This window comes from Manis javanica, chromosome 16 (assembly GCF_040802235.1).
Source record: "Manis javanica isolate MJ-LG chromosome 16, MJ_LKY, whole genome shotgun sequence".
NCBI classification, from domain to species: domain Eukaryota; kingdom Metazoa; phylum Chordata; class Mammalia; order Pholidota; family Manidae; genus Manis; species Manis javanica.
In genome coordinates this window covers 46,887,937-46,900,825 of record NC_133171.1, presented here as the reverse complement: position 1 = coordinate 46,900,825, position 12,889 = coordinate 46,887,937, and the positions used below count along the sequence as shown (strand labels likewise).

The 12,889-nt window shown below is 42.2% G+C and overlaps 1 protein-coding gene across 5 annotated transcripts in view; it reads left to right on the top strand.

The window, feature by feature from the left end:
- BICRAL (BICRA like chromatin remodeling complex associated protein) overlaps positions 1–12,889 on the top strand; it is an 81,247-nt gene that overhangs the window by 63,244 nt on the left and 5,114 nt on the right. For all 5 annotated transcript variants that reach the window (XM_017657052.3, XM_037005504.2, XM_073224826.1 and 2 more), the window contains 6 exons: positions 6,526–6,631; positions 7,467–7,567; positions 8,593–8,654; positions 9,254–9,399; positions 10,682–10,776; positions 12,352–12,454. In XM_017657052.3, coding sequence (XP_017512541.3) covers positions 6,526–6,631; positions 7,467–7,567; positions 8,593–8,654; positions 9,254–9,399; positions 10,682–10,776; positions 12,352–12,454 — 613 coding nt within the window. The remainder of the gene's footprint in view (positions 1–6,525; positions 6,632–7,466; positions 7,568–8,592; positions 8,655–9,253; positions 9,400–10,681; positions 10,777–12,351; positions 12,455–12,889) is intronic.

Here is a 12,889-nt window from a genome sequence, read left to right as displayed (position 1 = left end):
CTCCCTCTCATTTTTTTTTTTTCCCAGTAATGCTGTGAACTCAGTGTTTTTTGGTTTTTGGAGGGGAGGGGTTTGCATTCATTTTTAAACTTTTAATTATGGGGAATTATAAACACCAACAAAAGCAGACAAAATAGTAATGAGCCCCAGGCTCAATCCGCCACTCTGCTTACCAATTCACACTATTGTTGTTTGATCCAGACCCCACCTGCTCCCACTTTCCCCCTCCCCCTGCCCAATGTTATTTTGAAATTAATCCAGACCCATAAACTCATCCATATTATTTCACTGTATAATCCCTAAAAGATCATATATTCTTTCTGTACTTAATTCTGCAATCTATTCTTTCATTATTCTTTTGGATGATTAAATTGTCCCAAATTTGGTCAGGAGAGGCCTGCTTAAGCAGGATTCTATACTTGTGGCACGTCCCCATCTTCTTTGAGCACTTTGTGGCACAAGGTCTTGTAGGCAGTCTTGTGATTGATTACCTTGGCCCAGACCTAGAATCAGCCATTTCTCCAAGGGGCCCTCTGAACTTAAATCTCTTAATGCAGAGAATAACGTATGGGATTTAAACTTTCTTGTAAATGAACTGATATGCAAAAGTCCATGATTAAAAGAGATAACATACAAGAGTTCAGCCTATCAAACAAAAATAAACAAATCATTTGAAGTCCAAATCTCCTTAGATCACCACCGGCTGCAATGTCTGTAGAGGTCAACGCTGACAGCTGCCCCGCCCCGCGCCTACCTACATCCCCTTCCCCTCTAGCTCAGCCTGCCTGCCTCACTGTGCAACACTGGATCTTAAGACACTCACACTTTAAAATCTAGATGTTCTTAGATATTCTTTTGTTTTCCTCTCCTTCTATACCTTTTTTAAAAAGTTACCAAATCCTACAAATTCTTCTTTAAATGTCTCATATCCATTCTTTCCAATAATAGGAAAATAATGTCCATATTATTAACAACAGGTACAGTACCAGAGGCTATCCGTATTATTTCTTATCCTTACCTGGGCTGCGTTATTGTTCTCATTTCATAATCAAGGAGATAGAAGTTCAGAGCATGGACAAATTGTCGTAAAGGCAGACTTTACCTGCTGACTGTCTGTGCCATACTGCTCCCATGTCTCTCCTTTTCTACACCCGTGCTCTGAGCTAGACTTTAAGAGGGACTGCAGTATAAGCACAAAAACAAGAGCTGGATTGGAAGTCAGAGTTCACTGTCATCATTTTTTCGATGCTTAAATTATCCCAAATTCGGTCAGGGGAGGACCGCTTAAGCAGGTTTCTATAGTTGTGATATCCCCTTCTCCCTTGAGCACTTGTGGTCCTGCTCTGTCAGTAACTGGTTTTGTGATCTAGGTTCATATCTTACATTCTCTGAACCCTAGTTTTCTCTTCTCTGAAATGAAGAACTCTAGCTGTGCAGTAAAATCACCTGGGGAGCTTTTTAAACATATGGATGCCTAGGCCTCACCTCCATAAATTCTGATTTAAACAGTCTGGAGAAAGGGCTGCAGGCTTCACCATTTTTCAAAAGCTCCCCAAGTGATTCTAAAGTGCAACCAGGATAGAGAACCACTGGGCTATGTGATTTCCAAGGCCCAACCCTAATTTACTGTAATTAGACAACTATAACCATTATCTAAGTGATGAATCTGCCTTAGGCCTCCTCTCCTAAAGGCAGATTTCCACATCAGTCTTCCTAAAACATTTGCTTGGTGACCTGACTTCATCTGGGACTTCCCATTGCCACAGGAGAAAGTACAGCCCCCTGGCCTGGCAGTTAGGGTGGTTCTCAAGCCTTTAGAGATCATGTCCTTTTCTATGGTGTCTAAACGCTTCTCCTCCTTCAGGCTTCACCCAAAGCCGCTAGATGAATGAAACCTTTTTCTGTTTCTTTGTTGGCCTTGTCTGCACTATCCCACCACTAATCACTTAACTGCCTTACATGCTTCCTTCACTGAGTCAGTCACTCAGCAGTGTTTCAGCACCTACCGCCTGCCTGGGCCAGGTTCCAGGGCTACAGCAATCTGCTGCTCTGCAGGAGGCAGACAGATAAGCTGACAGCCGCAGCACAGGATCTAAGTACTCTGGTAGAAGTCCAGAGCACCAGGCTCAGAAAAGGAGCCTCCAGCCCAGAGGGAACCAGTGGGGCAGGGTGTCCTTGAGTTGGTGGTTTCTGTCTGAGACCTGCTAAGGGGGAAGGAAGAATTATCCAGGCAGAAAGGGCCTGAGTGAGGAATGTTCAGGGGATGGAAACAGCAAGTACAGAGTCCACAGAGAGAGGGAGAGCAAGTTCGGGTGAGGTGTGGAAGATTTGCCTGGGAAACGTGAGCAAGGACCAAATCATACCAGACTTTGTATGTCATGTGAAGAAGCTGGTGTCATAATCTAAGTGTGAAATAGTGAAGATCTGCACTAGCACAGGAGCACTAGAGATGGTGAGGGTCGAATGGATTTGAGACAATTAGGTTAGACAGAACTTTCTACTGACTGGCTTGCCGTGGAGGAACAAGGATGATGCTTAGGTTCCTGATATAGAGAACATGGAAGAAATTGTGGTTTGAAAGGAAATTATGAATTCTGTTTTAGGATATGTTTGTCAAGTCTGAGATATCAAGTTGTATGATTAAACAGCTATATATATGGACTGAAGCATAGGACCAAAATATGGGCTGAAAAGAGACTGATTAGCATAAAAAATGTACAGTTGACTTTTGGACAACATGGGTTTGGATTGTGTGGGTCCACTTACGTGCAGATTATTTTCAATAAATATATTGGAAAATTTTTTCTTCTCCTGGACCAAAGTGGTCACCCCCCAGCTTTACATTATTATCCAAGCACTTAACAGAGCCTGGCATATGCAGTGGTTTCCAAAACTTAGGAATGCATCAGAATCAACTGGGAAGCTTTTGGAAATTATAAACTCCTAAGTCCCACATTGGATTTCTGAATTGTTCTTTGTGGCTGGAATCCAGGAACTTTGTCTTTCAGAATCTCCTCAGGTGATCTTGATACAACTAGTCTACAAAACCAGCATTTGAGAACCACTGCCCTTGGGCATCCGCTCTCATCCCCCACCCCTGTTCTCAACTCCCAGGAGGGAGTCTGATTGGCCCACTGTGGTTCAGTAAGCCGCAGCAGGCCAGAGGAGCAGGGCCATGGGCACTGTGAGGTGGCCAGGCAGGGCCTCTGCTGCTCCGTACAGGGTCTTTGTTCAAGTTAGGAAAAGGTGTCCCTCTGAGCTGACCTAGGAAAAAAAAAGCTGACCTAGATGGCAGAAAAAAAAGTGCCCCTTCCCTGGTTTTAATTCTTAATGCCCTCTGACAGGTACATGCCTTCGCGTGTTCTCCATCTTTGCTGGCTCCAACCCATTTCTGTGACAGTGAGGCACATCCCAGGGGAGAGGGTGCTGGGCAGGTCCCAGTCTCCCTCATTTAGCATGTGCTTGTTGGTGAATGAGCATCGTCTCTCTAGTTTATAACTGGCTTCTTTCAAAACGTACCACACAGGGGGAAACTGACATATTCTGATGTATAGGGATTTTCCTGGAAGTTCACATGATATCAAAATAAGTCATGGGGCTCAAAGAGTTAAAATTGTACATTGATACTAGCAGAGTTCTTGGAGCCAAGTTCTCAAAATACTCTTAAAATAGCTTATCTGTGAAGAAAATTATTTCAAGAGCAAGGCTTCTCTGAGAGTTCAGTAAAAACAATGGAATGATCAATTTTATTTCTGGAAAAGATTATCAGCTGCAGATAACATAAATTTTGGAGGAATGAGAGAAAGCTGATGGCTCCTGGGGAGGGAGGGTTGGACTGGGAGGAGGGTCAGGCGCCTCTGATTTATGCTCCTCTGATTTATGCTGCAGTGGAATTCGCTCTCTTATTTTTATTTAACCACTGTTTACTGTGTCCTCAGTGTGGTGCCAGGCCCTGTGCTGGTGCTGGGGACACAGCAGTGAACTAGACACCCCAAAGTCCCGCTCTGGGCATGAGTGGCCTGGGAGCAGCCAGCAAATGTCCGGAGGCAGAGCGGCCCCTCAGGCAGCAGAGCTTCCCAAATGTGCAGTCTGGGTGGGTCAAGGCCATTCTGGTGTAGGGGCCAGGCCACGTTCCCGGGTGGATTCCAGTTCTACTGCCACCCTGGCCTACCTGCTTCTCCCCCACAGTGTAACCGCTGGAGGGATTGTTCTGGTCCCAGGGGAAGGATACAGTGAGGAGCACAGGAAATAGTAGGAAGATAAGACCGCCCAGATGCCGAGGCTCAGCACCCACACGGGCAGGCAAAGCGACTGTAAAACATACCATACTCAAGCGACAGGTATGCCCTGCAGATGGGAACCTTGTTTTGAGATACAGCAGTACTTTATCCTCTCAAACGACAAATTTTCAAGCTTTGACATTAGATTAGACTGTTCTAGGGTTTTTTCTTTTACTCTTTGTACTGTAAAGTAGAACACATTTAGAAAGTGCATGAAACCTAAATGTTCACAGTTAACAAATAATTATAAAGCAAATCCCCATCCATATAATCACTCAGGAAATAGAATACTGCCAGTACCCCTCTCCTGATGATCTCTTCCTTATGTTTCTGTATAGTTTTAGCATTCATGTGTGCATGGATTTTGCTTTTTATTTGTTTAATGGGTAGGAGTCATTCTAGGTCATGTCTGATAAAGTGGGAGATCACGCTAGGTATTTACCATCTTTATAAAGAAAGTTATGCACTTTAAAGCAACAAGTATGGATTGTTTTGTATGAACTAGGCATACTGAAGGAAATTCCCAAATATTGTGTACTAGCAGCACTGTCGTAGGGCCTGTGGTCATTTGAACATATTCTGATGCATCTATTCATCTGTTGCTCTCATATTTCAGAGTCCCACCAAGTATATAGCCTTTCCTATTAAACCGCATTTTCCTAACTTTTTTGTTTTGTTTTTTATTTAAGGGCACCCTTAGTGTTCCTCACCTGGAAATACTTGTGAGGAAGGCCTGTACTCACTTTTTGCCCCAGGCCTCCCCACAGCCCAGGTGTCCTCTGAGTGAGCAGCTTTCCTATGGTAGGAGAGTGCAGTTATATTCTAGAGGAAATGCTGTGTAAACTGGAAGATTTTTCCCCTGGTAGTTTTCTTCCTAAGACTGTATAGCCTGTCTGCCTAGAGTGGGCAGGTCTGCCTTCCCTGTTAAAGGACGGATGAGCAAGGTGTTCATGTCCAGCTTTGTAATGACCTCCTCCAGTCTACCTTGGGTGATGTCAAATCCCTTTCCATTTTTATATTAGAAAAAAAACAAAGTAGATAACTGATTGTTTAGAAGAATTACCTATTTAGAACCTAAATGTTAACATGAGCTTAGCTGGCCAGGCGTTGCCAAGTCTTTGTGAGCGTCCACACATGAATGGTTGTTGGGAACATTTCACTTAGGCCAAGGTCATAGTTTAAGTGCCCCATGGGGATGGTTAGACTAAACTCTAAATCTACTGATGCTATACAAAATATAAAAGGGAAGAAAAAATGCACTATGAAGTGATAATAACATATGATTAAAAGTTGACAGTAATTTAAAAGCCCTTTATCATCTTACTTTAAATGCATTACAGAGGTAACATTTTCTAGGAGCTAAAAGAACTTTTTAGTCCTTCAGTGTAGCACAGAGAAGACAAGTAGTGACTCTGTGGCATCTTACTACACTGATGGACAGTGACTGCAATAGGGTGTGTGGGGAGGAACTTGATAATATGGGTGAATGTAGTAACCACAATGTTTTTCATGTGAAACCTTCATAAGAGTGTATATCAATGACACCTTAATAAAAAAATATAAATAAATAAAAATGAAACAAAAAAAAGAACTTGGTAGTCCTTAAACACCATCTAGTTCGTCTTCCTCATTTACAGAAAAGAAGCACACAGCAGTTTAAACATCACATTAATTTTTCTAATAATAGCTTCCTCAAGCTAATATTCCGTGAATTTACATTCCCAATAACATGCCACCTGAGGTTGACATGGTGTGATCCAGAGACATAGCAGACAGCAGGTGTGAAATGTATGTGAGATCATCTACACAGCAACACTGACAGTAGATTTGCGGTTGGCGCCTGGACCAGGTGCTCAGAGTCTGTACAGCTCCCCCATAGGAACTGACAGTCAGGGCCAGAATCCTTGCAGGCGTGATATTATAAAATTACCCAGGGATAGAAACCGAGTGCCCAGCTCAGGCTCTGCATCTAAGCACCACAAACACAGCAGTTCCAGGAGCAAGAAATCAGCATGGTATAAACTCAGCATCCCTGCTGAAAGGCATCAAGAAAATGCAGAGTGCCGTAGGTGTTAGAGGGCAGTCAGCAGCTCTCCCACTGTAGTAACACACTCACTTTTGTTTCGTAGTCTGACCTCAAGGTGATGCCAGCTAGGTGCTGACAGGCATGATTGGTGTTTTGAGTAATCTATTAAAGGTTTTAGTCATGCACTTAATTTTTCCATTTTGGTAATATTTTTCACAGGCTCAGAAAAAATGTTTGAATCAGACATCCCCCATTTCCACTTCCAAGAGCACAGATGGCCTGAGGCCAGCGCAGATCCCCAGCCTCTTGAGCACGGCACTGCCAGGTCAGGAGCCTTTGTAGTAAGCCCTCCTCGTTTGCTCCCTCCTCCCCACGCCTGAGGATTTCCCCCAAGCCCTTCGTTCTGCGTGCTGTCTTTCTCATGTGACTTCATCTCCACTCTGATCATTGCTTCTGTATCCTTTCCACCCAAATAATAGACCATGTTGCATCTGTATATCATTTTATATATACAAAGAAAGAGAAAAGCACTTCTAATTAAATTATGACACTTCAAATGATATGAAAAGATGTGCAGCTTAGGAACAATGAAATCTAGGATTCTGTGGCACAAATGTCTTTGGAACTATCCTCATGTTGCTGTACATGTGTTATTTAGAATCCCCCTGCCCCCGCCCCAACTAGTAAAAGTATTGTGAGCTATGTCTTCATCTCTTCTGAAGCTTTGAACACTCGCATTCCCCAAAGGTACCAGAAAAGACTGAAGTGTGAACATTCCTAATCAGTCCCTGTCTGGGCCTCCCTTTCCTTCAGTTGTGAGCATTTGGGGGTTTGGTAATACTAACAGATTATTGGCTTAAGGCCTACCCCTCAGACCTTAGATAATTTGAAACTGTAGCCTTGACAGCTTTTATCTATTATCATTTATTTACTTTTTTTTCTATTTACTACTTAAATAGGCTTTAATACTCCTTACCTCTGCCTCTAGTGCTTTTGAAGATAGATATACTTTCTGTTCTCCTTCCTCACAGCAAGCATCCATGATAAAGAATTCCCTTCTAGAATGTTCAGCAATCTGTATGCATTGGACTCTAGAGGTTACACGGTGGGCCTGATTTACTGTTTTTGTTGAACATTGTTTTATGTGTTAATCCTAATAGGGCAGGATTCTGGAAGCAAAGTTATACCAGTGTCCTTAGGAACCGCACAGCCACAGCAAGAGAAAGTGGTTGGATCATCTCCTGGCCAGCCATCTGTTCAGGTAGAGAACAGTTTGCAAAGCTTCTTCTTAATGTTTAGCATAATTGCAAGAGTGTGGTTGTGTGGTCCTCTGCGTGGTGGTTGCCGCCTGGCATTGTCTGCAGTCCGCTCCATTGTCCACGAGAGTGTGTTCACGGGCCTCCTGGTAGCCAGACCTCCTTATGTTAATGCTTATAGGATGAATGTGTCTATTCTGTTTTCATTACAATGCTATCATTTCCTCATGAGCTGATGATATATCTATATCAGCAGCAAACCAACACATAGTAGGCAATTTTAAAAAGTAGCTTACTATTGAATGATATCACTCATTGGCACATCAAAAGTGGATCTTTAGTTATAGCAAGAGAGCTTTTTCCTGCAGTAGCAGCCAGACACATGAAACAATCAGTCCCTGTGGTCTTTTAACCCAGCCACCAGTCTAGGAAGGATAGAAAATCAGTCAGTTGTTTTCAACTTCCTTAGGCCTTAGTTTTTTCTCCATCAAACTTACCAATTAAAAGTTTAATGAAACTTGTAGTTTAGGCCTGCCTGAAATGCTCAGTGAAGGATTGGCTTCAGTTCTCAGGTTGACGTAAGGCACATTTGTTTCCTTCACATGACATATGCAACTAGACCACACACCCAGTCCAGGGGTGACAGGAGCTCAAATGTGTTTGCTCCGTATTTACCACTGAGAAGCCGAATTAAGGAGTAGCTGCTGAATTTCCAGATGTTCATGGAGTTGGAAACCACAAATATGTTTCTTCAAAACTGTAATGGTGCACTTGTAGAAGGAGTTGGAGATTCAGACTTTAAGGTACATGCCGAGTCCTTCCAGGGAAAAGCCTGCAATAGTGCATCTTTGCTGAATGGGTCTAGGACTCGGACTTGCTCATTTTATTTTTTAGCAGGGCAAAGTCTGCATCCTTTGAATATGCTCTTGATAGGGAATGAAAATATTCAAGACAGTAACCTTTATGTGTAAGTAAATTCTGCATATTATTTCTGCAAAAGGGAATAACGAGAAGTGTGTTTTGTCTTCAGGTGGATAGTCATTCGGGAGGACAGAAGAGGCCTGCTGCAAAACAACTAACTAAAGAAACTCTGTGAGTGACCCTGGGAAATGGCTCGCTTGGAACTGTCTCTAGGTTCCTAACCTTCAATAAAGAGACAACAAAAGTCAGACTGTAATGATATGTATAATATCTTTGAAATATATTTCAATCTTTTCCTATAGTTTGTTTCCATTAAGACCTGTAAATATTTCGAATATAGTTTGAGCCTACTGTTTGCTCCTCTGTTCTTGAAACTAGGTGTCATTTTAGCATACCACACCCCCTGTGATTGGCCTCAGGGTCTCTGAGGAGGCATGTGGTTTGATAAATCCCTGTGTTAAGAACCTACATGGTGCATAAGCTTAGTTGGCCAATGGTCAAGCATTGCCAAGTTTTGTGTAAGTGCCCACGCATGAATGGTCTGTGGGAATACTGCTGTTTAAGGTCAGGGTAATAGTTTGAGCCCCTGCAGAGACAGACCAAACTCTGAAAGCACCATGGTGCACAAAACGTAAAACTGAAGTAAAGATAACTGCTGCATCTTGAGTAACAACATTCCCGCATGACTGCTGTTCTTTGCATGCAGATAACTGTCATGATTAGATTTCCTCACATGACCTCCTCTGACATTGGCATTTTCTCTTTTAAAGCATTCTCCAGCAGTTACAGAGGGACCAAGCCCACGCTGTGACACCTGATAAAAGTCGGTTCCGATCACTAAGTGATGCAGTACAGAGGCTACTCTCCTACCACGTGTGCCAGGGCTCCATGCCCACAGAGGAAGACTTGAAGAAAGGTAAGCGGGCTGTAAGAGTGAGAGGTAAGCATGCCACTCTGACACCAGCTACATGGAAGAGCAAGAGTGACGTACCGTAGCCAGATTATTGTTTTTAATCACAGACCTAACTTGTTCCCAGTTACTTGATTTCCCAGTCCATGTTTAGGGATGTGCCTTATTCTTCTCAATATGCTGTGAAGGGGTACCTAAATATCAGAGTATTTTGTGGACAAATTTGGGAGCAGTAAATCCAAAACATTGTTTGGACTGCTGGCTGCAGATGGGATGGCTCTGAAGTAGGTACTCTGCACAGCAATATAGAAATCATCCTTGTGTTTAGGCAGAGCACACACCCTTACCTGTTACTACCAGTTTTATGAGTTTGATACGTTAACACTCCAAAGCATTCTTTTAAGTTCCAGAGTTAGTCCAGGGCATTGCTGTGTATCAAGAAATGCAAAAAATGTTAAGGATAAGGGCCTCTTATCTGAACCTAGAACTCTCCCCATTCTGATGCCTGGCCTGGCTCTGCCTTCCCTGCTGTGCACCTTGGCTCTACCCTCTTTTCCACCACTGTTCCCAAGCCTAGACTTCATTAGTTCCGCTCCACTGCTTTCATCCCTCCCTCAGCTTCCACCAGTCTGCGCCCGTGGATCCGGCCTCAGTTCTGAGTGTAGTGGTCTGGGTCTGTCCACTGTGAGCTTCCCTGGCAAGTGCAGGGAGTAGGGGTCAGATCCAGAATTAAATAGGGATGTGGAGACTCTGGGAAGAGAGCAGTAGAAAGTGTGGGACCTTTGGAGACCGACAGACAGAGCCACAGTACCACAACCTACAAGACATCATGAGCTAGTTTGTATCTTTACGTAAACTAGTCTGCCCAGCCCAGACAGACAACTTCATGGTTTCAGCTGTTTAGTTTTTCATACTGTTGAAAGGGAGTGGAGGCTTAGATCATCTAAGCTAGCAGATCATTCTCTATTCATTGATATTCATCCCTGATCTGTGCTACATGGTTTTCTTTTATAGGTGATATTGAAAATATTAGGATTTTGGCTTCCCAACTAAAATTAAAATAAACTAGTATGGAAATTAGTTTCTGTGATTACATGACAATGGACAGTGAGGGAAAGCAGAGCAGAAGCACCATGTTTAAACAAGGAAGAGCTAATCTATAAAGAGAAAACTGTCACAGACAAGACATGTTTGAATAAGGGAAGAGTAAAGCATTTCAGTCCTATAAAATAAAAGACCTAGTGGTGATTTGCACTCTCTTACTGTTTTTTTCTCTCTTTTTTTAAAGTTGACGATGAATTTGAAACAGTTGCCACTCAGCTCCTAAAAAGGACCCAAGCTATGCTTAACAAATACAGATTCCTACTCCTAGAAGATGCCATGGTAAAGTTTGTGCTACCAAGCATGGTTTTGTTTTTTTTTTCAATTACACAGTTCACAGCTGCCAATTCAGAGAGAAAAATCTTCAAGGAATTACATTTTCCCAGTAACTTAAAAGGCTGTAGAAAAAACTTACACTAAAAACAGCTAAACATGGTCAATCACAATCAGTGCTGCGGTTTTCCTAGTTCTAAGTGAGGAAACCAGGGCTTTGGTTAAGTAATTTGCCAAACATCCTACAGCTAGTAAGTCTGCAGACTAGTGAGAGCAGAGCTGAGACACAGAGCAGGCTCACCCCCCCAGGCCCATCCACGCTCTGAAGCTGTCTCCTGCCTCTCCAGAGATGGGGCGGCCTCTCCAGTGACAACTGTTCAGAGTAACTTCTGATAAGACAAGTGATGACAAATGTTAAAATTAATTTTGTCTTGTTTAACTGAGAGATCATTAACATGCCATAAAATTCCCACTTAATTTTAAAATGTACAGCTATGTGGTTCTCAGTATATCACAAGGTTGTGCAACCATTATCTAATTTCAAAACATTGTCATCAGTCCAAACTGAAAGAAAATTAATTTCAAAGCAGTCAGTTAGAGGAGGGAATAAGATATTTCAGCAAATAACAGAAAGACCAAACCTATTTTGAGATTTGAGAAGTAGCTCTAAAGTCATACCGCCTATAAATTGATCTCTTACAGTGGTTTTCAATTTGAGATCAACTTTGAAAATGTACCTTGGGAAATCAGTTCAACTACATTACACATGTATATAATGTAGTGTAAATATGTATAGATGTGTGTATTTACTAATATATATTGTATTTGTTTATATTTGTGTGTGTGTGTACACACACACACACACACACACACACACACTTAAAATTGTGCCTTCAAAGTCTGAAATAGTTCTTACATTGACACCATTTCTGAAACAAAACTCCGAGACCTCAGAAGACTAGCTCTTTCATTTTTTAGGAAAGGACCACTTATTTGGTCACATTATCTTATATCTGCCATAAATTTGCATGTTAGTAGGACTCACAAATATAATTTAAGATTTGATTCTGTATAGCAAAATATAATTTTAAGGAAATCCTCAATAGAAAAACACAAAGCATAGCAGAATACAAATTAAAATGCCAAAATATAAAGTAAAATGTGAAAAGATTTCCAACATACTATTAAGTAGAGAGGGCAATAGGAAAGGTACAGAACAGATTGTACAATCACTACCGTGTATGTGCAAAAATAAACAAAGAAGAATGTAAACACATGGGTGTGCATAAAATATCCCTGGAAGAGGATATGACACTGCTGGGCCCACAGGTGCCTCCAGGAGAGATAAGTCAGGGGCGCTTCTCACATCCCCTTTATTACCTTCTGAATTTTGTACCAATGTATAAATTACCTTTTCCCAAAAACTACAATTTAAAAATAATCATCCAATGTGACTAAATAGGACCAGACTAGACCCTAGACACTAGCTCCTCATTCCGAATTGCTTCATTTGCTCCAAAGGTGCAGGGAGATGTTGGCACTTGTTAAAAGGTATCTGAAATGACTGGCCTCTCTCATTTTCAGCGGATCAATCCCTCTGCTGAGATGGTGATGATCGACAGAATGTTCAACCAGGAGGAAAGAGCGTCTCTGTCCCGAGACAAGCGTCTAGCACTTGTAGACCCTGGTAAGGAACGTCAGAGTAAAGGTTGGGGGGAGCTACTGCCATGGTTCAGGGGCCGTGAGCCTTTGGGGAGGTACCTGAACCATGTTTGGGTACAAACCCTTAAGGTACACCATGAATTCCGGGGAGAAAAAAACCAGGAGGACAGAGCAGTATATGAATAATCTGAGGTCTGTATTCTAGAAACTCCAGTCTGGAATTTCACACTCAGTTAAGTGATTATTTTTTCCCATTGTAAACTTAAAATTCTCGATCTTTCTCTAGTTTTTGAGAACAAAATTAAGTCAGAGGCTTTCCCAGGAGCAATTAAGCCTCAGCAAGTTATTGAGTTGTGTTACTTATGAGCAAGGCATTGTCAGGTGGAATCAGTTAAACACCATTCCTTTTCACAGCTAGTAGATTGTATTTCTCTCTTACCCCGTCAGTTTCCTGCCAGTT